Source organism: Leuresthes tenuis, unplaced genomic scaffold (genome assembly GCF_036924035.1).
Source record: "Leuresthes tenuis unplaced genomic scaffold, fLeuTen1.0.hap1 SCAF_11, whole genome shotgun sequence".
Taxonomy (NCBI): domain Eukaryota; kingdom Metazoa; phylum Chordata; class Actinopteri; order Atheriniformes; family Atherinopsidae; genus Leuresthes; species Leuresthes tenuis.
The window spans coordinates 22,920,757-22,944,837 of record NW_027325365.1 but is presented as its reverse complement, the minus strand read 5'-3'; the positions used below and the strand labels follow the sequence as shown (position 1 = coordinate 22,944,837).

General features: G+C 43.3%; 1 protein-coding gene across 5 annotated transcripts; it reads right to left on the bottom strand.

Annotated features, from left to right (window-relative positions):
• Positions 1 to 2: 2 nt before the first annotated feature.
• On the bottom strand, positions 3 to 22,729 carry mtus1a (microtubule associated tumor suppressor 1a). Of its 5 annotated transcripts, none has more exons than XM_072396131.1 (15): positions 22,248 to 22,729; positions 18,902 to 20,902; positions 18,506 to 18,734; positions 17,214 to 17,417; positions 15,998 to 16,078; positions 15,479 to 15,598; positions 10,532 to 10,719; positions 5,261 to 5,327; positions 3,313 to 3,527; positions 2,993 to 3,098; positions 2,745 to 2,818; positions 2,538 to 2,633; positions 1,755 to 1,871; positions 1,562 to 1,659; positions 3 to 1,064 (listed from the first exon to the last, which is right to left on the bottom strand). In XM_072396131.1, exons 2-15 carry the CDS (start codon positions 20,804 to 20,806, stop codon positions 839 to 841), a joined length of 3,726 nt encoding a protein of 1,241 aa, XP_072252232.1. In that variant the 5' UTR covers positions 20,807 to 20,902; positions 22,248 to 22,729; the 3' UTR covers positions 3 to 838. The 5 variants fall into 5 exon arrangements, with proteins under 5 accessions (XP_072252232.1, XP_072252233.1, XP_072252234.1 ...); XM_072396132.1 differs by having other exon boundaries at positions 1,755 to 1,868; XM_072396133.1 differs by lacking the exons at positions 15,479 to 15,598; positions 15,998 to 16,078; positions 17,214 to 17,417; ... (1 more) ...; positions 18,902 to 20,902; positions 22,248 to 22,729 and adding an exon at positions 14,110 to 15,074.
• Between the last annotated feature and the right edge of the window lie 1,352 nt (positions 22,730 to 24,081).

Below are 24,081 nucleotides of genomic sequence, written 5' to 3'. Positions count from 1 at the left end.
GATCCGGCTTAATACAAGACTTTATTAATTGCATATTTCAAACAGGGTCAACACATCAATTACGTCAATTCCACACAAAATACTCAGACATTTCAAAAATGCAGTGTCTCAGACATGAACAAGCAAAGCTGCTTCTTGTAAACTCTGCAAAGACCCTGAACTTTAAAGCTGCATCAGGAGGCTTCAGTAAGAGGTGACTGAAAAGACTCAAACATGTGGACAAAGAATAGGACTGGTCCCTTGGTCAAACAAAGAAACATGAAAACAGAGTTATTAAAGGGACACAAATGACCCCGACCTGTCATTTCAGACATAAAAGAACACCCTTTAAAATGAGCCGACCTTATGAACAATCGGAGCGTGGCTGCATAAGAAAATGGTGCAGAGATCCAAATTAAATAATCCCAGATTCCTTACATATCTGTAATAAAAACACACCCTGAACTATGCTGACTTCCCATGGCTGTGGACACCAAAGTCCTCTTTCACAATCAAAGCTAAATCTGCACGTGTTGAGCTTAAAAAAACCAAAAACAAAAAAAAACTGAGCCTCTGTCATATACAAATAACAAAAATGTTTCATCACATTGAAGTCCTGAGATTTCCTCCCCTTCTGTCGTATCCGATGTCGAAGGCAAAGGATGGTGGGCTTGCTTATGAAGTGCTTCTGTGCAACATTTGTCTTTTTCCTCTCTTTTCAACAGTATGTAGCATCTTTTTTTTGTTTTTCTGATCCTGCAGGAAATAAGTTTTGCTCAGAACCGGCAACAAACACGGCTCTTATTCCAGAGGGATAACGCAACACGAGGCTCTGCTTCCTGGAAGCAGAGGCCTGTTGTTATCTGGGTGAGATGGGAGGGCTGGAGAAGGGGTCGGAGCTGCGAGGTGAGTGGAGGCTGGTGGAGTGGGAAGGGGAGGTGGAGGTGGGAGACTTGCGGGGGCTACTTAAATCTCCGTTATGGAGTTTCCAATGCAGCTCCTCGTTCTCCATGGACAACCGCTTGTTGACCTTGGACTCCTTCTGAAGGGACTCCTGCAGCATGGCCTGCTCCGTGGACAGCTGCCTGTGGTGCATCAACACAACAGACGAGTTACAATAGAAATGAGTCACACTAGTGTTCAGTGTTAGCTTTCCTTACAGAGCACGACCCAAACAAAAGCTAAATCAGACGAGGGAAGGGAAATGGAAGCAGAGGGGGTTGTCTTTACAGATAGAACCAGAACATCTCCCCTTTAAATGGTAAAGGTGGACCTCTCAGAGACTGCACTGCCTTATTACACGTCTGAAAATAAATGTGCAGTTAATCACCAACTACGTCGAGGAACAGAGGTCTCAGAATACTTTATGGAGTACGATTCCTTCAGTGCAGGAAGGAATTGAATATCTGGTTCTTGGACTCTATCACAGAGCAGTGTACCTGGGATGTGGTCCGATGACAGTACAGTACCAGCTGTATCATAACGAAGGAACACGTCACCCAGTCTGTTGTGGCTCCATAATGGACAGTTTGGGTAGAATAATAGTAAACACTTTGCTGTGTGAGCTAACAGTGCCTCATACCTGGACAGAGCAGCATGTTTTTCCATTCGGGCTTTCAGATCTTCATTCTCCTGCTGGACCTTTTTAAGGCTTTCATCCAACTTCACATTTTTCTCTGTCTGTATCAAATAAAAAGTGATTTAAGGACTTGTTTTTTTCCCCTTTTCTCCTCTGTATCACAACAAGCCGTTTCCCCATCCGCCCTCATTCTCACCAGTTTGCCGATCTCCATCAGCTTCTTCTCCTGCTGGTGGAGCTGCTCGGTTTTGATCTCCAGCACCACCTGGAGACTCTCCAGCTCCTGTTCCAGATACAGTGTGTGAGGGTCCTTCTGCGGAGACGTTTAGTTTGCGTTAAGACCGCATGAATAAAGCAAGTTTGGCGACTATAATGTAACCAGAAAGTCAGACCACACAATAGAGGGCACCATTGATCCCTTACAAACATCAACTCTTAAGATGCAACAAAGTATGGACCCTCAAAACAGTGTTTTGAATTAATCTCACAGTCAATACAGAACATGGAGCTGGTGCTGAATCTGCTCTTCTAATCAGTCCATTAAGCATATATCATAGCAGGGTAATGTGAGGTAGTTACCTTAATTACTCCACCGTGCCAAAGCACAATGTTGAGTAACATGTGGCGGCTACTTCACACTGATGAGGAGCGACTGCTTCATCTTACAGCAGCACTCTGGCTAAATTAAAATCCCCACTCGGAGCAGAGAGGGAGGGCAGAATTGTTGCCAACACAAAAATGGCAGTTTAACTCATTCCAGCTCACATCCTTTTATATAGTGACGAAGAGTTAGTAGTTAAATGACCAAACAAAAGAATCTGGGTTTTAAAGAATCAAGTGTTTCAAGAAAACATCTTTCTATTTATCTTTCCAGCAATCACTGGTTTAAATGTTTTTTCCACCTTTCATGCTCAGGGGTAAACAACACACGAGTCATGGGGTGTTTTTAACGCCGAGCTCCTACAAAAATAAGAACTACCTGACTGTTTTCAGCCAGCTCTTTCCTCCTGTTCTCCTCTGCGGCGAGCTTCTCAATCAGGGCATTATTCTCCTCCGTCAGCTTTTGAATCTGTCCCTGTGGATGAGCACAGCAACATTTTCCACACCGGTTCATCACGCTGCAGGGCGTTCCGTCGTTAAATGCTCTTCTGGGGGAAATCTCTCAAAAAAAAGAAAAACAACTTACTGACAGAGCAGCTTCGGCATCTTTTAAGGTTCTGTCCAAAGACTGCAGCTCCTGACTGTGGACTTCTCCGAGCTCTGAAAAGTTGACAGGTTTTTAAATTCCGACTGTACGTTAAAGGTCAAAGTTGATCACAACTTCATGCCACGACACTGGTCAAACTACAGCTAGAACATATTTTTTGCCATTTCATGCATGAAGCCAACCAAAAGGAAAGGCAGATAGTAAAGTGACTGAGTAGTTTCACTCACCTTCCAGTTTTATTTCATACTGCTGTTTAACACACTGCAGCTGCTCTTCGTGGCTGCTCTCTAATTCCAGCTTCATGGCTTCATGATTGGCTTTCAGTTCTTCCATCTTAAAAGCCAGAAAATGTGACGGTTTATTTTCCAACGGGCAAGGCTGCCGATCTAAAGGCATTATCATCAAATATTGCACTACAGATTCGTCACGGAGAAGGAAAGTCAAATCTTCCTGAATTCCAAAATGATCATTTTAAAGAATGTCAGGAGAAGTGGAGCATATTTCATCTGTAAGGTTTTATGCTTTGTACAGTGTTGTCGGAGCAAACCTGCTGCTGCATGAGAGTCTTGCACTTGTCGACTTCCTCCTGGTAGGTGAGACGAACCTTGCCCCACTCATCCTGATAGAAGGCCTGCAGCCTCCGCTCCACCTCCGTCTGCTCCTTCTGGTGCTGTTCCTGCAGTTTCTGCAGTGCGTCCTCCAGGGCGACGTGCAGCTCCTCCTTCTCCTTCTGCAGGCGCTCAGATGAGTGGACGGAGCAAACTGGAAATAAAAACAGTGTGACAGTTTGCATCACGCTCAGTGAGAGCATGCAGCTGTGTGGATATCAGAGGGGAATTACATCAATAACCGCCTGTGTAAAAAGCCTCTCTTAATGTTAAAGTGCGACACCAACCAGTCTCCAAAAAGGAATAGAAAAACTGCCTTTCAAAGGGCAGGAGGTGCCTCTTTCACTTGACTGTATGAGCCAACTGCAGAACAGTGATTTATAGGCACAATGAGATATGGAAACACGTTGATTCTCTCACTGTATCCCACCACTGGTAACATAGGTAATGTACCTAATTAACAGTCTTATTTCCAGGTGCCGATTTTCATTCTGTAAACCGGTTTCACCATTTTTATTTTCCATCACAAAGAGATTAATCTGGTCTGGGGTGGATGACAGGAACCAACTCCGGAAACACTTGAACACTGATAGCATATACCAAGACAGACAGCTGCCAAGCAGAGGAGGAGATTTTCCCTCAAATGTTTGGTCTCAGAAACCTGACTCGACAGTGAACCACAGTCATTTAAAACATGAAAATAATATCATATCCAGATGTGGCTCATCTATTGCACAACATATGTGGCAGGTACACTTTCACATTCAGCGCTCCCAGGGCACACCGGACGCCCATTTCCTTCTAAAAAGTTTTCCTACCCTCAACCAAGAAGTAAAAGGCAAAGGAAGGAATTAAACTGCAAAGACCTGAGCTTAAGGATTCACCTTACCCAGGATGGAATAATGGCAGCAGGACCAGGAACAGAAGCCAGGTTAGCATAGGAAGCATCTACCAGGCTTTGGCATGTGCAGCCCCAACACACAGGAGCCAAACAGCCTGTAACCATGTGTCCCGCCAGCCCACAGAAAGTTCAAATGGTTCAGACAGTTAAGGGACAGACGACCCGATGAAGCAATAGTTTGGTTAACAGTTAGTGAGATAATGAGGTTTAAAATGGTTACAAAGCAGCTAAACACTATTTTGTAAAAGTTTGAAGAATGTTTGAAGATCAGGTTATATAATACAGAGAGAAGAAGTAAACTAATGAAGGAAAACACTACAAATACACTTCCAGACATTCATGGTTTTACTACACATGATATAAAAAAAAAATGGTCCATCTGAGGTCAGTGCTGACCTCACAGCCTCCCTTAGTGAAGAATGTGTTCGAGAGCAAATATAACCGCGCTCAGACTATAAGAGCAGTCATGTGGGAGTCCCGAGGCTGTGGCAGAGGGGAGGAGCCATAAAACTACAGCTGCTTTAAGAAAAAGAGATGAAAGCTGGTGTGAACATGTGCTGGAGTATGGATGAATGCGCAGGACTATTCAGACTGGACATTAAACATGGACCACTGTGGCCACGTCTTCTCAAGGTCTCAGGTGGCATTCCAACAGTGGGAGCTGCTTACGTGTGGGTCAGAGGTTGGACTGGAACTCTCTTGGGAATGGACTAACACCATCCTACTAATCATCTGTACAATGAAAAAAAAAAAAAAAAACCTACACACGACGAGTCAAACCGCAATTAACAAAAAGGGGAAGAACTGCAAGAGTTCTTATAGCTCTCCCATCACCAGCTCATTTACAAACAGATTTATTTCATTTTTATTATTTTTAATATGATCCAAAGCAAAAAGAGACAGAAGCCTAACAGGCAAACCAGGACCAGGAGTCTGACGATCACCTCTGTGAACACTTCGCATTACATCAAGGTGACCCGACTTACCCAGCTCTCCTCGAAGGTTGAGCAGCTCCTGGGACAGCTGCCTGCACTGCTTTGCGGCTTCATCGCGCTGCAGAGAGAAACACACTCCTGTCAAAATCTGTAATGTTTGTGGAGCTTCTCCCCAAACACATCAACAAGCTTAAACAGTCACATCAACATAACAAATGAGCAATACAAGTAAAGCTCCGATACACTTTTCCCAATAAAACCTGTTATATTTGACCACTGCCAAGAGAAAGGAACACATGATAATGGGTGGAGAAGAAAAGGGAAACTTCAACCCTCGTGTCAGCCCAACTTCCTTACCCTTTATGAGTCAGTTTTGCAGTCGGAGGCTTTGCTGCAGTGAAACACATCCAAAAAACTGTTCTGTCACCCACCTGATACGTCTCCCTTTCCTTTCTTATTCACAACCTGACACGGCACATGACACTACACAGCCTGCATCACTTCATTCTTTTCCATTTATCAATTTAACTATGCAGGCATGACCAAAGGAAACACACCAACAAGACAAACATCACCTGAGTGATGTGTTTACATTAGTTAAAAGGTTTCCACCCTGTCCTGCATCTATTCCTCGCTGCAGTAGAACAATGTAGAAGCCAGTTACCCTCTCTGCAGCGCAGGGAGCACCGAGGCAAGCTTTGCTGCCAGAACAGCCCATGGTCCAGCATCAGCCTGAGGTCTGGGTGCCGGAGTCCCCTCCAGGAGCTATGGAGAGCCGGTTGCTCCAGGACAAGCAGAGGTCCGTGTGGACGCACCCCCTCCACACGCACCTCCTCCCAGACTGCTCTGACTACATCTGAGGCAGGACTGGAAAAGCTGCTTCACTAGCTGTGACTGCAGAGTGCATTACCGTATTACCCGTAAAAAGGGGCAGGCTACACTGTGCATTACAACAGCCTCCACACCATGACGAAGAGGCCACTTTAAGATGGCACAAAAAGCAAGTCAGAGTGGCACAAGCAGATCTATTTCACAGAGCTGATGGAGGAGGACTTGTGCTGTGCAGTGACCCACCCAGGGGATACTCAGAGAGGCTTCATCATCCCCATCCCCCTCTACTCATCCAAGCCCACATTAAATCATCCCCTCACCCCTCTGTACCGCCACTGTACAATCTGCACTGCCTCTCCATTACAACATAATGCTCTGACAGATCACATTTCCAGCTCCTCTGTGAGAAGTATTTACAGTCAATGTACAATCAATGAAAAGTGAACGGTTCCATTATGGAGTCAGATGCTAATTAAGTGGGTAAACAGAAACATTTAGCATTTCTTTAGGAATGCTAAATGTTTGATCCATCTCTGCTTCTAACACAATTGAGTTTTTCTTTATTAAGTGACATTAAATTAATTTTCTCCATGAGGCAGGTTACATTGTAGGCAGCTCTTTCCCTTACAATGCATCTGTGCAGCAAAGACTTCTTTAAGTAACATTCAAATATTGTTGTAGGATTCAAGTCATCAAAAGTTAGGAATTTACACATTGCTGCGTTGGGCTGTGCATGTTCGTCACACTTCAATTTGATATCAGAGCTGTGAGAGAGAATCTAAGGTCAAAGGAGTCCCCAGTGTACATAAAGACAATACTGCAGGTATAGAGTGACACATGAAGGCTTATTGCTGCAGATCAAGGTCCAGTTTCACATAAATATTGAAAATAACAGCTCCCCCAAGCCGAGCAAATTAAAAGAAAACTAAAAAAAAACACAAGGTGTTTGCATTGCCACATTAAAATCAAACAGGTCACAACATTTTCTCTTTAAGAGAAAGAAGGACAAAGCGGGTCCAGAGCTTACACTCTTCATCCATCACACGATAAGGACTGTGATACGGAACAGTCCCTGCTTAGCTTTTGGCTGCTGCTCATAACCATATCAGGTCAACAGCTGGGGCATTCTCGCACCATGATGGCAAGGTCCAGCCTCCTATTCTTGGTACGAGTGACCACCACATACCATTCTGCACTACATGATAAAACACATGATACTCAACACTATAAGGCCCGTGTGTGAAACTGCTCTTATGAGGCTGATAGCAGCTTATGTAACCGTGTCTCATATACGGCAGGTATTGTCATCAACCAGACACACTGGCAGTTGAGGGGTTAAAAATAAAGCAGCACATGCAAAAGTTGAGATTGAGTAAGAGGGAGGAGGCTGTAACAGCTGCTTTTCTACCAGAGGAACAAGCGTGTTTTTAATATTTGGTGACTCGCTCTGTTTCACAACGCCGCTGTCCACACAGATGGATACGAGTCAAACGTCAGCGACTAAAGATCATACAAGTGCCTCCGATACCAGCTGCCACTTTACACGGATCGGTACGGTCATTAAGTCCAGAAGTCAGACGCCACGTGGGAAATCTCATATTTGGGATGTAAACCGGGAAATAAATTAAACGGCACGTTTGGAAATTTGAAATAAAAAGATTCTGTGCTCAAAGTTAAAGTACAAACAGTAAATGGCACAGACAGACTTAACTTCTTTCTAAAACATGGTAAGATCGACTTGTTCGGATGACTGTCGGGTGGATTTGATCCATTCGTTAGATGTCTGCTTCAGATTCCAGCAGATCAGTACTGAGTGCAGCAACACTGTTGTAGTGACACCAGAAGTGAAAGTATCAAACGTAACAACGGTTATTCTCAACAAGGAGGGATTGTCATGGCATCAAATCTTAGATCAAGTGTTTCTGAGAGGGTAGAAACTGGATCAGCTTCATCAGGCACACCAAAAAAAATAAATAAATAGTTGGAAATTCAGGTTCCTCTTTTTAAATGACTCAACTTTAACTCCGTTCTTTAGCTGACACATAACAAAACATGAGCTAATGTTGGAACATTTCTATCCGTAGGACTAAAGTAGGCTTCTAAAGACAGAAGCTAGTTGGATTTATACCAGAACAATATGAACTCTGTCACAACTGAGTGCTGCAAGAGATCCATCTGGTGTGAGACTCTGGGGCAACGGGAGCTGCTGACATGTGGGCCAAAGGAAGTGAAACACAAAGGTGAATCTCTTTCAGCTGCGAGGGACGTGCTTGAATGTCCTGAAACGGTTCTCTGCTGCAGAGAGTTAAAACTGCACAGCAGTAATTTATTCTTTACACTTTACAGGGATCACGTAACGCTCAAAGACACCAGAGCAGTGACACAGGTGCCTTTACCCAGGAGCAGCGACACTCACATGATCAGCCATCTTCAAACATTTTGTTTGATTTGACCTCCAACAGTCCAGGGATGTCACAGGGATAAAGATGCTCATTCTGACACCAACAGAGCCCAAACCAAAGGTGAACCCTAACTCAGGGACTGTGTAACAATCTGTAGTTGAAATTTGTAGAGAATGATATGAAAACTATGTACAAAATTCAAATATTACTCACAAAAAGCTGATAAATGTTAACTGGAGATGAGTAAATACATGTCTGATCATTTCAGATCTGAATAGTCCTCATTATGGTGACACCTACCGTGTTATATCACAGGCGAATGTTTCGTAAGTTAACCGGACAGGCAGAGCTCGTGACTTTCATGACTCAGACTCAACAAGCGCATCTGTTCCCCAAACCCAACGTCTAACAAAACAGATTCCTTCATAAAGTAAATTTGATTATGCATATTTAGACTCTTTGGATGTTCAGACACTAAAGCTTTCGCGTTCTATAAGTATTTTGCCAAAGCCAGCCTGATAGTTGGGGTGGGGAATAGCTGTTAAGCCTGTTTGTAAAGCACTTTGGAAAGAATCATCCCCGGGGGCGTGCAGTTCTGGAGGCCAAAAACGCACGAGTGGCAGGACAAGACGGACATGTTTCAGAAAAGAAAAGCACTTGGGATCATGTCATCACCAGGTATGGATATTACTGTATGTACCTTTTATTCGACGATGTTAGAGTTTCATTGTTTTCAACAGCACAGCATGATTAAGACGAAGCTGCACAGTCAGCAGAGCAGCTCTGACTTCTTTGTTTACAACACTTGGCACTCTCTCGTAGCACATGCAGCAGAGTCCCAGCTGAGCAGGTGGTGGCGACGCGTAAAGCCATATCTTTGCAATGAGCCGTTCATCAGTTTGTGAAACGCTTTTCTGGAAGGTTCAACACCTTCATAAATTTCCCTTTTCAGTACAGCTCCAACATATTGTACAAATTAGAAAGGATACTGGCAAATCCATCTATAGTGGAATTTTTTACTCCCTAAAACTGGCATCAAAGCCCAAAATTTGAGCATTACTTTTAAGGCATTTAGATACTGGCCACAATAAACTCCTTTAGATTTGTTTTAACATCAAATCATGATGGACGCAACACAAACGTTCACTGAAAAGCACAGAAATAACGAACAGGCAGTGTCACAAAGACCAATTCGTCTTTGATCCAGAGCTGCTACATTTGTTCCAACACCAGCAGGAATGTTTCAGGCTGGACGATGTCCAGACACGTCTGTCCATCCTCTCACAGTTCCATTTGCTCCTCATAAGCTGCTGGAAATAGAAATGCCATTGGCTCTCTGTTGCATCAACATGCAGGATTTGATGGTGCAACACTTGCAGTTGTAATCCAAGATGACAATTGTAGAGGTTCAATTTCTTCTTGAAATCTGGACAAATGAACACCTAAACTTTTGGAATAGACTGCTTTCACATAATGCTTTTGTAGTCTTGCTGATCGCTCAAAGCACTTTTACACCAGAACAGTCCCATTCACCCACTCATTCCTACAGCCTTTCTTTGTCAATACAATGTGTTTTCAGCGCCCCCCCCCCCCCACACACTTTATCATACACACAGTCACACAGCAATGACGGCATCAGGGACAATGTGAGGTTCAGTGTCTTGTCCCAGGAAACTGAAGCCTTAGCTGGAGAAAGCAGGTTTCTGTACTAAACTGAGAACTAGTATAGGGTTAGTTTCTCCTTTTGTTGGACAGATTCTGCAGCAACAGTTATAATGTAGTGCAAATGGTGTATGCGTGTTGCCTTTAGTGTCATCAGTACACAGAGTAGCTTTTTTAAATGACAAGATGTTAGTCTCACTGCGATTCAAATGTTATCAAACACCAAAAATGTCCAACTGAGCGAGAAGCGTTATCTCCATGTCACATAAGAGACCTCCAAAGCATAAAAGGCAGCAGGCCTTCAATGTTTAAAAGCTTTCCATATTTAAAAAGCTACAGTCGGCTTCCATATTTGCTCCATTTCTATTTATTAGATGATCTGCAAGAGTCAGGACTGTTCAGTTGTGAGTAAATAGAATTTTCTTACCTCAGCCAAAGTTTGCTGCAAGACGATGGCGACTGCCTGAAATCTACAGTTGCTGGCCGTCAGGAGCTGCTGGATGTTCTGGTCTTTCCTCTCGCCCGGCGGGACACTTGCTTGCACCACATTTTGCGGTCCAGTGCTCGGTTGGGACGATTGCTGGCGGGAGCTGGCCTTGGATTTGCTTTTGTCCACTGCGAAGGAACACGAGTTTAGTGTTGTGACAACATTGATCATGAGCATGCTCCCCTCCATAACTGCTGTCCTGTCAGCGATAACACCCAGTCCTGTCAGGTTCACATATGCAACAAACCCCAGCATCAAAGCCACAGATTTCTGCACTCCAATCAGTCTGATGGTTTCCGCCGCTGCTCCTCAAATGCAATTACTTTTCCATATCCTAATTCAATACAACGCTCCGCAGGCACCGGTCACCAAGGACAGCTAATTTTAGCGAGGCCGTGCTACTGTAGCTTTGATTTACATCAGCATTATAAATACATCAGTGACATACGATAGGTACCATCAATCCTACTAATGAAGAGCACATTGTTTACCAAGACTTTAGAGTACAGGAACATTTACTGAATAATCCAACTTCAACAAACTCTTGAGTGGAGAGAAGGCAGCGTTCACGGTCAACTGTTATTGACAGGGAACACGTTTGAGTGTTTCTCAGAGGAATTTTCACTCCTGAGAGTGAAATTTATGTAACAGAGCTGTAAAGACAGAGTGAAACATTACAGAAATACCAGCTTTAACGAGTGGAATATATTGTACCGCCAGGGGTCACGCATTAAGATCCGCCTGCTGTTTGACACGGACGAGTCCAATACACCAAATAGCTCTAATGAAAGTAGCTACAGCCCATAAAGTATTCATCATCATGACATTCATGAAGTGCAAAACCTGGACCACAGTCGAGTTAAATTTAGACGCACTAAGAGGGGTATCATGGGAGAACATAAAACCCAAGGACAGCAAGTAACATCATCTACCTCCATTTACTTTGATACTTCTCAATCAGAGACTGCTACTGACAATCAGGATGAGGTATTTAAGCCAACATGAGTGAGTGCATTCCTCAACATTTCTTAACCCACTAAGACCTGATGGAACATGTGGCTGTTGCAGTTCCCACGGCTAGAGGGAGCCCCAGGTCTAAATGGGACGACAGCGAGATCTGGAGCTGTTCTGAAGACAACACCGGCTTGGTTAGGAAAGATAATGATGATTTAAAAAATAAAGCTCATCATGAAGCTCGTTTCTCTCTGTGGTTTACAGCTTTACTTTTCACAAAACTCACTAAGAAAGACTTCTGAAAGGGGCTTTTCTAAAATAAACTGAAGAACCTAAAATCTAGTCTGTTTTGGTTAAATTACACCCCCCCCCCCCATTGTTACATAATATCATCTGACAAAACATCGTGTGATCCCAAAAGTGATAAAAACCAGTAAAAAACATTTCATTCATCAGCATGTTTATAAGTGAAGCAGGTTATATAATATATATAATAGAACCCGCAGGTACATGGAAGTGCTTTGTACCCGTTGGCACTACCCAGGCTCGGGTTAGGGTGTATTTGTCAACTTGTCAATAAGAGTATTTTCTGGTCTAATCTTGTGGCGTTTGGTTAAAAACACCCAAAACCATCAAGCTGCTATGTCTGGTGACTGCCAATGATTTTTGAATTCGCATCTAGAGGACTAAACAGCAGGATGGAAGACGGTGATGTCTTTTCATCCTCCTGAGCCGAGTCTGCTACCAGCAATGACGGGAGTTCCATATAATCTACATCTAAAACATCTAAAAATTGTTTGACGGCTGCGTCATGTATATAGATGGAAAAAAAGTACTGCTTTCAATTATTTTGAAGATGTTGCAGTTCATCAAATCTTTTTCAAAACTGATGGCGCCCTCTGCTGGTTACGCAAAGAGCAGCAACATGCAGCAGTTAACAGAATAACACGCCGCTCCCTCTACAGTGAGGGACTCGCAAAGTCAAATGGTACTCACTAGAATCAAAGATTAAACATTGTAATGATTATTAAAATGGAAAAAAAATAGTAAGTAATACAATCGATCATTTTTTTCCATTAATACAAATTGTGAAGTATCATTTGTTAAAGCTTGAAGCAAATCATGCCCATGACTGCTTTGGGTCTGTAGTGGACATTATGAAAGTGCTGAATATTAAACATTTATGTTGTCCCCCATTTAAATCATTCAAAAATTATCTAGAGGTTCCAAACTAAGATCGTGGTGGCAATTAACAAATTATAAAGTTTAATCAAATTAAATGGGAATTCGGTCTGATTGCATCTATAAAATCATTCTGTATTTATTTGTTTCAGATGTTTCTTCCAAGGTCAACCTGGTGTGATTACAATTTCTACTCAAAACAGAGTATTTGCATACTAGCAAACATATGGTCAGGGTTTTAGTAGACTTGACTTTAATCAGCTTGTGTTTACGCACAATGAGGCCTCTGATTTCAATAAACACACAAATCTGCACTTTCCAAATGAAATGACTTTATGTAACACCGTACCAACCCTTCCTCTGAATACTGCTCCATGGCAACAGAGGACCTACAGCTATTTTCATCAAAGGGTCCAGATGCAGTAGTGATGACACGTTTCTCTCCTTCCTTTCAGACATCTTCCCACACTCAGAATCATTTTCTACAACTCCGGCTTCCACACATGACATTGAATACCGAGTGACTTAGAGACTCAACGGCATTGTGCTCTTTTTCTCTACGGCGATATCACATCATAGCACAAAGCATGATTGGTGAGGAGCCCTCACAATCAGACGCTTGTTATAGTGCTTGGTTGAGCGTAAATCTCAGTGTAGAATGAGATCTGTCTAAAAGAAAGAAATACCGAAAGGACTTTTAACTACCTGATTCCTGGGACATCGGGATAAAAGATAAATGCATTTATCTGGTTTTTAATAGCAGAGGATGTCATTTAAATGATCAAAAAAACTGCATTACCATATTTGTCCAAACCTTTGGGAATGCTGCAAGTCTCATGGGAACTGCAGGAAGGTACCATATTCCCACAACACTGCTCAGCAGTCACAAAAAAGGTTCCCATGGATTCATTTAGAGACCAAGAACAAAAATAACCTTGTTGCATTTGAGTGAAACAGGAGTGCAGGATGTCCCAGTTCCCTAGCCAATAGCATTATGATAGTTGGATGAAAAGCAGCCTCAAAAATAACTCAAACCTACAAAGTCAATCTGACTTTCAAATGCATCAGTTCTGGTGTTTGTTTAAATGTTGCAAAATTTGTAATTACATCCCAAAATGCTGCAAAGAGTTAAATGTTTATCTGACCAAAGTAGGTAAATGAAAGCTGAACCTCCTGCTTTGCCATCTATTAAGAAGCCATACTAAAAATAGCTTTCAAAAACAGCCATCAACATAGATCTGCAGGAAGACCAACAGCAATGAGCTTGGCTTCGCTGTTGCAGCAAAAATATCAGCAAAAACAGCAATGTTGTGATGTTGTGTTAAAGGTTCTAACTATGAGAATGTCAGCAGCAGCATTTAACACTGAAATGAGTGACAGACCTGCTTGGAAAACCACAGTGTTCTTCCTGCATCCCGACAGCAGCTGAATGTTCCGGAGTAAACCTTTGGCTGTCAGACGCACATGGATGTTTGACAGGGAGAGCTTTGGAGACCATAACATCTCTCACAAAACAACGTTTTCTGCAAATAAGGAATAATAACAACAACAAAAAAGAAAAGAAAAAAAGGTGTCCTACTGCAGATATTTCATAACGACATCAGTCCATAAGCTGTGGAACTCAGTTGACCACAACTCCAGTAAGAACTGGGAAAAAACAAAGTAAAACAACTCAAAGCAGCAGTAACAGTTACTCCAAAGAGACCCCTGAAAAAAGTGAGGGCACCCAGTTTAGCATGGCAGGTCTCCCAATTCAAAATCTGATTCCCATCTGTGAGCATTAGAATATGCAGAGGGTCAAAGGCTGGCCAGAGAATTGTGGAAATGGTCCGATAGATGCGACAAAGGAGAAAACAACAGCAAGAGGGAGAGAGAAAGAAAAAGGAGAAATCCCTTAATCCTCTTGGTGAAGCCAAGCTTCAATTATGTGCCAAACACATGAGCACACTACAGCAGCATCTTCAAGCTTGATGATGGCGGTGCTGTAGCAGAGCCAGGATGCAGAGGGAAGGGGATGGGGGGGTAGAGTGGGAGGAGCAAACAGCATGGCTGCAGCCAATGGGATTTTAATCATGTCCCCTGACTCTCTCTGACATTCATTTCCTTGCCTTGTGTCACCAGCAGTTGGATGGCAACAGATACCAGACTGCTCAGGTCAAGGTTTGGTCTTGCAACTAAAATAAAAAGAGCACGGTTGGCAAAGGTTTCTGTGAACAAACTAATACTGAGACACTAATTTAATTGAAAAAATATAAGCCTTACTTAACAAAGCAATTTTTTTACAGCTTTGTTTCTGCTAAAACTATAAGTTCTCCCTGGCTGTAATGAACCTGAACCGACCCATAAACAAGCAGACAGACTAGCTTTAGTGGAATTTTACATGGTTTCAACTTTAAAGACACACTGACTTCCTGACAGATATGAACAGAGGAAAATAAAATGCTTTCACTGTTTAAAAGAAGCACAGATCAGGGTTCAAAAAGCACTGAATTCTATTCACGAATGTTGTTTTTGTTTTAAGAGTCAATGATTTTATAAGTAGACATCGGATTAATCAAAGCTTGGCAAAAGCACCCACTGCTCCTTAACACATATCAGGTCTCCATTATATAGGAGAAAAATAAAACTATTTCATAGTGTTGCAATTCTTTCTTATTTTCTGTTCTTTTATACTGTACGAAAAACAGATTTCTGGCAAATAACCAGATCAAGATGACACATCTACACTGGATTCACAATCAAAGTTCTTACCATGTCCACCTAAAGTTGGTCGAACAAATCTTGCACTGGTAGTCCTCTTCAGGGGAGTGACGGTAGAATTTGATGCTCCTTTACCTGCAGGAGCAGCAGGCTTGCATGCTGTGGTCAAAGCTGTGACAAGCAGAAGACCCAGATGAGAAAACAGGATGGAGTTAACCTGACCCATCATGAAGCAGGGACACTGACCACTGAGGAGCCCAGACAACTCATGTAGAACTACTTCACAGACTTGGTTAAAGTTCATTTGGGCAACAATGATAGAAGTAATATAATCAAATCAAGATCCAAAAGTCCTCGTCAAGTATCGTTACCACTCGACTTGAACATCAGGAGGTGACAGCTTAGTTTGTAACTGAGGCAATTGGAGGCTTTACACATTGATTAGGTTATGGTTCCATTTACTCTAACTAAAGATGTAGATTTAATCAAGGATACAAAAGCAATGTCTCATTCTTAGCAAGACTGAGAATGGACTGAGTCCTTACTGAACTGTAAGGAGGTGCATCTTACTTTTTCCTGGGGTTGAGATGATCCTTGCTTTCAGTACAACATGTTTAATCGGGGTTGGCTTCTGTGCTGCTCCTCCAGAAACTGTTGGACAAGTGGAAGCAAACATGTTAGGTGCTCCAAAATGTGCCACCAATCCCTGAAAACACTTTCTAACAGCACCCTAAATACACTGCATCCTCAGTCTTCAGTGCTGACCCCTCCTGATATGTCACTGCTGTGTTTTGGCAAAGCGAGTGCAACCTCACATGCAACAAGGTCAATAAAATCAGATTAAACATAAACAGTGTGAAAAAAAAAAAAGTTCTCCAAAATAAAATGAGTCAAGTCATTTTTCAGCCCCACTTATTCTCCAAAGCTTTCTACCTTTTCTGTTACACGCCGCTAACAAAGGGATGATACAAAAGCGATAAGATCCAATGAGCAGGCATGTCAACAGCGTGAGATCGCAAGTGGATGCTACACTGCCATGTGCAGGTAAAGAAGAGTTATTAAAAACATGAGCAGGGAATTCCGTCCAAGTGCAGCTGCGAGGTCCGGTGTAGCCAGCCATCAGTTTTTAATAAAAAAAAAAAAAAAGGAGGAGATTGCTCTTTTTATCCACCCCAGACGACATCAGCAGCGGTGTGTCTGCTCTGACTCCTCCAGGCAACACTGTGTGTTAACTAGAGTGGAACAAAACCCGTTGCCATGACAATGTGAGGATGGGTCCCCCAGTTTGGAGATCAGCCAATCACAAACCTGCAAGCTGTTGATGATTCTGGGAGAAGAGACCCGCTGTATGAAAGTGGTCCTTCAGGTTGAAAAGCACCAGTAGGGAGCAGGCTTTTAAACAGATGAGCTGTGAGCACTTTCAGCTCATTCAGTCAGATATTTGACTCATTTTACAAGGCTTTCCCTTCCTTTCAGGACACGCGTCAAAATGGGAAATCTGAAAAATACCACACGTTTTCACATGTGGGCAGTTGTGAAGGTGTTGTATTCATAGAAAAATTTGCCCCGGGGAAGCTTTACACCACAGAACAGACCTGAAGTGGGTCAGCACTTAGACATTAGCCCCTCCCCCCAGTCCAGATGTGTCCTCAAAAAAAAAAAAAAAAAAAAAATAGATGAAAATCTCAACCTTAGCATGAAAAACGGTACGCTTCGAGCTGATGTTACACCATGACGCAACAACCATGCATTTCTAAACACTATGCAAACTCATGCACAGGCTCACCTGGTGTAAACCTGGTGCCCTGACCCGACTCGCTGTTAACACTGCAGTCACTGAGGCCTCTGGATGGTCCCTGGGTCTTGCGTGGTTGTCTACAAGAAGGAGTAAGGGGAGGGCCCATAAGAGATGGGCGAGTAGGCCAGGATCCATTCAGCTGGGGTTTAATGCCAACGGAGGGCTCCGCTGTTGCCTGTGCACTCTGACTGCCTGGGGATGCACATGAGGACAATAAGTTCATTCAATTTCAAGACAAGATCACATACAATCAGGCATTTTAGATTGTTATAAAAGGATATCTCTGAGAGAAAGAGTAAAAAAGTAAAACATAAAAAGGTGACGTCACCATAAACATCAAAGAAACCTGTGTGACGCTCCATGAAAGTTTCACTTTTTTTTTTTTTTTTTTTAAATTCTGACTGAGATGTGACTCACAAAATATACAAATCTCCCTCAAAAAACATTTGAAAAGTTCTCAACCTTAAACACAAACGCAGCACAGGGTTAGGGGTTGGACTGTTGGAGTATGACAACGTTACAGGATTTTCTCCTGCTCAGCGCAGTTGCTTCAAACATTCGTTCACATGTTACAACCACCAGCAAGCTGAAAATATCCCTTTCCTTCCCCTGTTTTCTTCATCTGCGCAGATGGCTTCCCACAAGAGGAAGAGTGTCCCCCCCCTCTTCTCAAAACTCCCACTACTGTGAGCAGCAACAGGAGGAAAGTATTTGTTTATGCCAAAGACACGGACAAGAGGCCAGAAGTGACATCTGTATCCACTGTTCCTGTGGAACATGTGCCGTGTCCATCAGGTGTGACACAGTAGCCTGATCCAAGATCTGCTCAGTGTCACCCTCTGATGGGGAGACTGTGACACAACAACATACCGAAATCACAATTTACAGAAGTTTGAGATGCCATCATGCAAACGTAATGTTAAATACCAAACAAGTCAAATCTCTGTCAGCTATTTAAAATGTATCACAGTGGAAAATCTGAAAATGCTGTATCAGCTCGAGTACAAAGGTCAAAAAGCATGCCTCTCTGCTGCAGCCTTCAACCCAACATGACAGTTCCAGTACAAAGTCTGTCTCCTGCTGAGCACCTTCCCATTACAGCCTGAGTAAACTCAACCCCCTGTTTACACGTCAGGGGGGATGATTGGTAAATCATTGGATGTCGGTTTGCCAAAGGTAAGTCATACAGCTTATGCTGACTGTGACCTCAGTGTTCTCAGACAACACGGTCCGTTCCAGCTCCATGAAAACTCACATATTTAGTTGAAGATGAGCCCTACCTGCGTTGTTCTTCCTCTGAGGTGTCCCTGCGGTTCTGGAGACCCTGCAGTCGACCCTCCCCAGGTTTGCCTGTCTCTGCTGGGCAGGCAAAGGGGTGGGTCTGGGACTGGCAGGTGGAGGCTGTGAAAGTAATGTTCCTCTCCCTCGTTTGGGAGATGGTCGACCGTGAGATCTACTCTTACTTTCGTCACATGGCTCTCCTGCTGTTCTTGATTTGTTGGGCTCTGCCTAGAAACAGAGCAGTTTGATGCATTTGTCCTTGGTGGTTTGTAACATGCTGTGTCCTGTTCTATACATTGAATGCTTAGATTCATCATGACTGGGACATTATATTTTAGTATTAACAGCGTTTATTAACAAAAGTTGTCGTTTTTCAAGTCCAAGCATCTACTCACCACTAGGCTGATCTTCTTAACCTCTCTTGGGGAGTCGTCGGAAGGTCTCCTCGTTTCCTCAACCAGTTTATTTTGGGTGGAACAGTTCAGCTTTTCTGGTCTGTTTAGACCCTGGTTAGCATCCGCTTTACAAACACTGAAACTAGTTGCAACTCTGAGAGTTGTTCTCTTCTTGGGTGGCCTAGATGTCGACGAACTCTCAGAGGAGCAGCGAGGCCGTGTTCTGCAGATGAGAGGCTTGTCCTGACCTAAAGCTGAGCCAGACCTGACCTCAATTTGGGCTGACACATCCTTCCGTGGAGTTGGTTTGGGATCCATTTGGCCACTCCTAGGGGACTTTTCTAAAGATGAAGCGCAGGTCTGGCTGCCTTGGTGTGACCCTGCTTGCATAGTTTCAGCTGATGCATGTTCATTTGCAGCTGACTGGTGGTCAGGTGGAGATGCTCTGGTCTTGCTTTGTCCATGTACAACATTACGCCCAAATGATTGTCTATTTGTTACACTCAAATTCGCACCTCCTGCACCGACATGTCCAGGAGCATCATATAAAATCTTAGAGGTGGCAGAGACAGCTGCAGTGCCACTTGTTACTTTGGTGGGACTAATCCTGACATTTGTCCTTCTGCTCACCTCTTTAGGTTTATTAGATCCATTAACTTGCATTTGTTTCCGTTGTAAAGCCTGGTCGTGGCCTGGCACTGCCACGTGATGTGAAGCCATAGTCGGGACTTTAGATTTAACTCTGCCGAGTGCTGATTTGGGATTCTTCTGGATTTCTATTTTCTTGACTTTGCTCAGTGAAGATGGAAGTCTGGCAACAGGATGCTGTTTAGGTGTGAGAGAGGTTTGCTGCCTTTTTACCAGCTGGAGTCCAGGGCTGCTTGCATTTGAAACGCATGGGGACAAAGAAGGAAGACTAGGTGTCTTGTTCCCCGTGTTTTGTACTGGGGTGGAAGTGTGGATATCATCTTCATGTCCTTGCATAGGTGACATTGTGGACACAAAGGTCTTGCCTTGTTCTGGTGTAATTGGACCTAAAAAATTGACCAACAGCTCAGTTTCAGAGCTGCCAGACTTGGCCTCTTTTATGAGGTCTGTAGAAGATTCACAGATAAAGGTCATCAAAAGACCCGCTCCACTCTCATTTGGCAGAGCCACAATAGAGCTGGATGGTGCTTTATCATTTTCCTCAGTGAGAAGCTCCAAGTTGTCTGCCTGAGTGAAAGTGACACCTAAACAAGGATGGGCTGTGTTCTCTTCCATCACTCTTTTTGGGGATATTTCCCATGTATCTGGCAGTGTGGTTGACAGAAGGTTAGAGTCAGTAGGGAACTGTAAGCGACTTGCAGCTGAAGACATGGACGATTCCTCCAGGGAAGAGATAGCTATGAGCGACTGTTCTTCCAGACAGAAACTGTTGCTCCTTACCACCATTTCCCCCGAGCTCAGGGAGCAGCAGTCATTCTCACTGGATCCCCTACAGGAAGTCTCACATGAACTCAGCTGGCGGTCCCTCCTGACAGAGTCTGGACACATCACTTCACCGTCAGACTTGCCATTACTAATATGGCTCAAGCTTTCATTCCAGAAATTAATGCTGCCATTCACAGGAGTGGCAATAAAGGTTTGATTCATGTTTGAGCTTACAACACTCAGAAGATCATCCTGAGCTAAGGTGGCATTTTGAAAGTTACCCACAGAGGCACACTCATCGACGCAGCACTCCATGTTGATGTCAGGGGAGACGCTGGCTTCTCTTTCACTCAGGTTAGAAATACTACTGCCGGAGTCAGGTGACACCGACATGCAAAGACTGTCAGGAGAGAGGAGAAACACCCCGCCTTTGTGGGGCAGAAGACCTGTGCTCTCAAACCGGTCAGTGGACATATGAGATGTCTCAGACATTTTAGAGCTCAGTGGGATTTTGCCTGCTTGTGTGGATCGAGTTCCAAATCTGCTGGCTTCTGTTGAGCTGCAAATTTATTGACCAGGCTGCAACATCTATAAAAGGAGAAGAAAGGTCATTATTTTGCTAATACAAGCAGTTGCACAAACCATAGCTTTGTAAGTTTACAAAATGACAGAATAACAGTTTTCTATTTTGTCAAAGAAGGCCAGAAAACTCCAGACGGATGGAAACAGCTGTGATTAGTGACAGGTTACCTTTTAATTCTTTTTATGAAATGTACATCATATTCCAGCTGAGTAGAAAAAAAGTACTGTCTTCCTTATTGTTGCCCTCTCTGCTGAATCAGTTTCATTAAGCATAAATGCAAGAATCGACAGTTATGAGCTAAAGAATTGCCGTTGTGTTTATGTAAGCACACTAGACTGTTAAGCTTAGCAGCACCACTGCAACAAAGGCCCTACTGTGGTCCAAACCATAAAAGATCTCCATATCAGGTCACCAACAGCAAGAAAATGTTCCAGTAAACAGACCAAAGATACAGCTAAGATTATTGATGCCGTCTCTTAGTCATCAGAACTTTCACATTAAAGTCACGAGAGGGTTAATATACGGTACGATGATCTCGTATTTCCACGCCTGCACGGCAGCCTTTAATGCCAAGACCTATTGCAAAAGGCTTTATGAAAAACAATCCGGTAGTTGTATTGTCTGGGTGTCAAAATAATAATAAGTGCCACACAAAGCTCGACTGAAAGTAAGACACAGCATGAGCTCAAGACCCACAGACACAGGCAGTCAGTTGGGTGCAAAGTTAGGACTGCAAGGCTGAACTATAATGACACCGTTTGTTTTTTTCTCAACCACCTTTACCCTGAAGCTAAATATATTGTTAACTAAAAAAAAAACTAAAAAAAAAAAAACCCTGAAAAGATCTGAGACCGTTCCAAAGATAAATTCGTGCTACTTTGATTATTTTTGTGTCAATATCTAAAAATCTCCCTTCCACCATAAGATTATTGGAACAGCTTTCCCCACCTTAGTTAACAGTCCAGGTCGGAATGAATAATTAAAACCTCACCTTACTGCACATTACAATCTCTACAAGCAAGTGAACACATAACTTGTCAAACTGCTGTTTGTACATTGACCTTTGGCTAGACCTGCACCTGTAACGCCCCTGCAATATATTCACAGGCAGAACACTGATAAACAACAGTGATTTTGCTGGTTGGAAATGTGACTGAGCATTGTTGTGTTGTGTAAGGTCCAGCTGCACCTGAGGCGCACCATGACCCGGCAGCGTTTACTGGAAAACAGATCTATGGAGATTCAACCTATAAGATGTTGCAACAACAAACAGACATAATGTAGGGGGGTGGGGGGGACAGATCTGTAACACTTTTCAATACGAAGTGTTAAACTACAGTATCGACTAACCTTCAACACCTCCGTTTGTCCTCTCTCCATTCTGTTATTTGCACTGAGGGAGAAAATACCTCCGCAGTCATCTGTGTTTCATGTCATTCTAGCTTTTAAGAGTCGGTCCCATCACTGCTTTCCTTCCAAAGCACCAAATCCAGCCAACTGGGCAGACGGTGGTGTGGCTACCAGCACTGCTCCCTCCTCGTGTTCAGAGTCAGCCGTGCATCAATAACAACAGCGTCTGAATGAACGTGGCCCCCTGTGCAGTCCTTAGCTTAGTTTTGTCCCCTCCCTGAAGTAACGGGACTTTGTCCATACAGGCCCGCTGCAGCAGTGGGTCAGCAGGCTCTCCACCCAGCTCTGTGATTATGTTGCTCAGTGTGCTGCCTGTACAAGCGTGTCAAGGTCCAGCCTGGAATTATCCTCACAGTGAAGTTGCATTACCAAGTTTACAAAAGGAGCAAGCAAAGGGGAACGACATGTCACCTTATCCGAGCGCAGTGACGGCGGGGGAGTGGCCCTGGACAGCAGGACTGAGTTGGCATTCACTGTTGCTTGGCAGCCACAGTCCTCTGTTATGAGAGAATGAGTTGGGCGGCTTTTTAGTGTTAGCGAAAAGAAAAGGAAGGCCAAGGTGCAGAAGAAAGATGTGCACCGTGACCATTTTCAACAGTGCACCCCACACTGCTGAATTAAAAAAAACAAAAAAAAAAAACTTGTATACTTGGAAAATAACTATATACATCTTTGCATAAATGTATGTGAGAGTACATCCCTGACGTTGCCTTCACTCAGTCTGTTTGTCAACATAAAAACAACTGCATGCCAGCTTATATGAGCAGCAGTGAGAATGGACTACATCCTCCCAGCCAGGAAAGGTTCTTTAGGTTGGTTTACATTTTTCTCTCAAGTCTACACATCTACTCATTATTCTATGTGCTGTAATTATTTTGTCATTTAGTTTAGTTTTACACCAATTGATATTCTAGTTTAAGGCTGACCACCCCGTGATTACCACCTTTCCTTTGTTTTCCTCCTCGAGCCCTCTGCACGCTCACATAAAGTGCACGTTTTACACAGCATATGATGCTTCTTCCACACAAAACACGCCAATCATCTGACACATACAGAATCTAATCGCTTTCACTGACTGAATGCAAGGTTACCGCGGTAACGCCATGCACAGCCTACGTGTTGTTTTACTAGAACTGCAAAGCTTCTCTGGTGGGTCAAGAGGTTGAGATATTAATCTGAGGATCTACAATTTTGGCCAAAAATATTTTTAGTTAAGATTCAAATCCATGGCGTTTCAAATATTTTTGACAGCATACTAAAAAGACATCACATAAGTTACCATGGTGATCCAGCCAGGTTAAATAAGAGATACCCTTTCGTCACTGAAAACTCAGACTTTCAGCTCAACAGAACTTGCTAAACCACTAATCTCGCTTTGTCTACACCCCTCAGGCCTCATGTTGTGTGTAAACAGCTCGTCATCTGATCCCGACACCAGAGCCTCGGACCCCTCAGACCGGTGCTATTTCTGCTCAATGTATACAAGGCCAATGACCCTGTGAACTGCAGTCCAGTCGGGACGAGAGAGGAGACATAAATCATTATAAACAATATCATGATCTTAGGATCTCAAGTGTGAGTCTTTAATCCTGTGAAACCTTATCAACGGCTCTTATTAAGCAACTGAAGCAGGTCAAAAGCCATTGGAAGCGATTCAACAAGAATGCAGAAGTGATGTCCATTTCTACAAGAAAATAAAAAAAGCTTCAAGATTTCCCGTCGGTGAGTCTTAAATGGATGGCTGGTGAGCGTAACTCTGATACGGGACACTCAC

What these genes read in the sequence shown, in the direction of transcription:
- mtus1a (XM_072396131.1), bottom strand. Translation starts at nt 20,806, where the DNA reads ATGTCTGAGACATCTCATATGTCCACTGACCGGTTTGAGAGCACAGGT. An exon ending in GTATGAAATAAAACTGGAAG is followed by an intron (nt 2,819 to 2,992) that starts GTGAGTGAAACT and finishes TCAACTTTTCAG; the next exon opens with AGCTCGGAGAAGTCCACAGT. An exon ending in AAACATGCTGCTCTGTCCAG is followed by an intron (nt 1,065 to 1,561) that starts GTATGAGGCACT and finishes GATGCACCACAG; the next exon opens with GCAGCTGTCCACGGAGCAGG.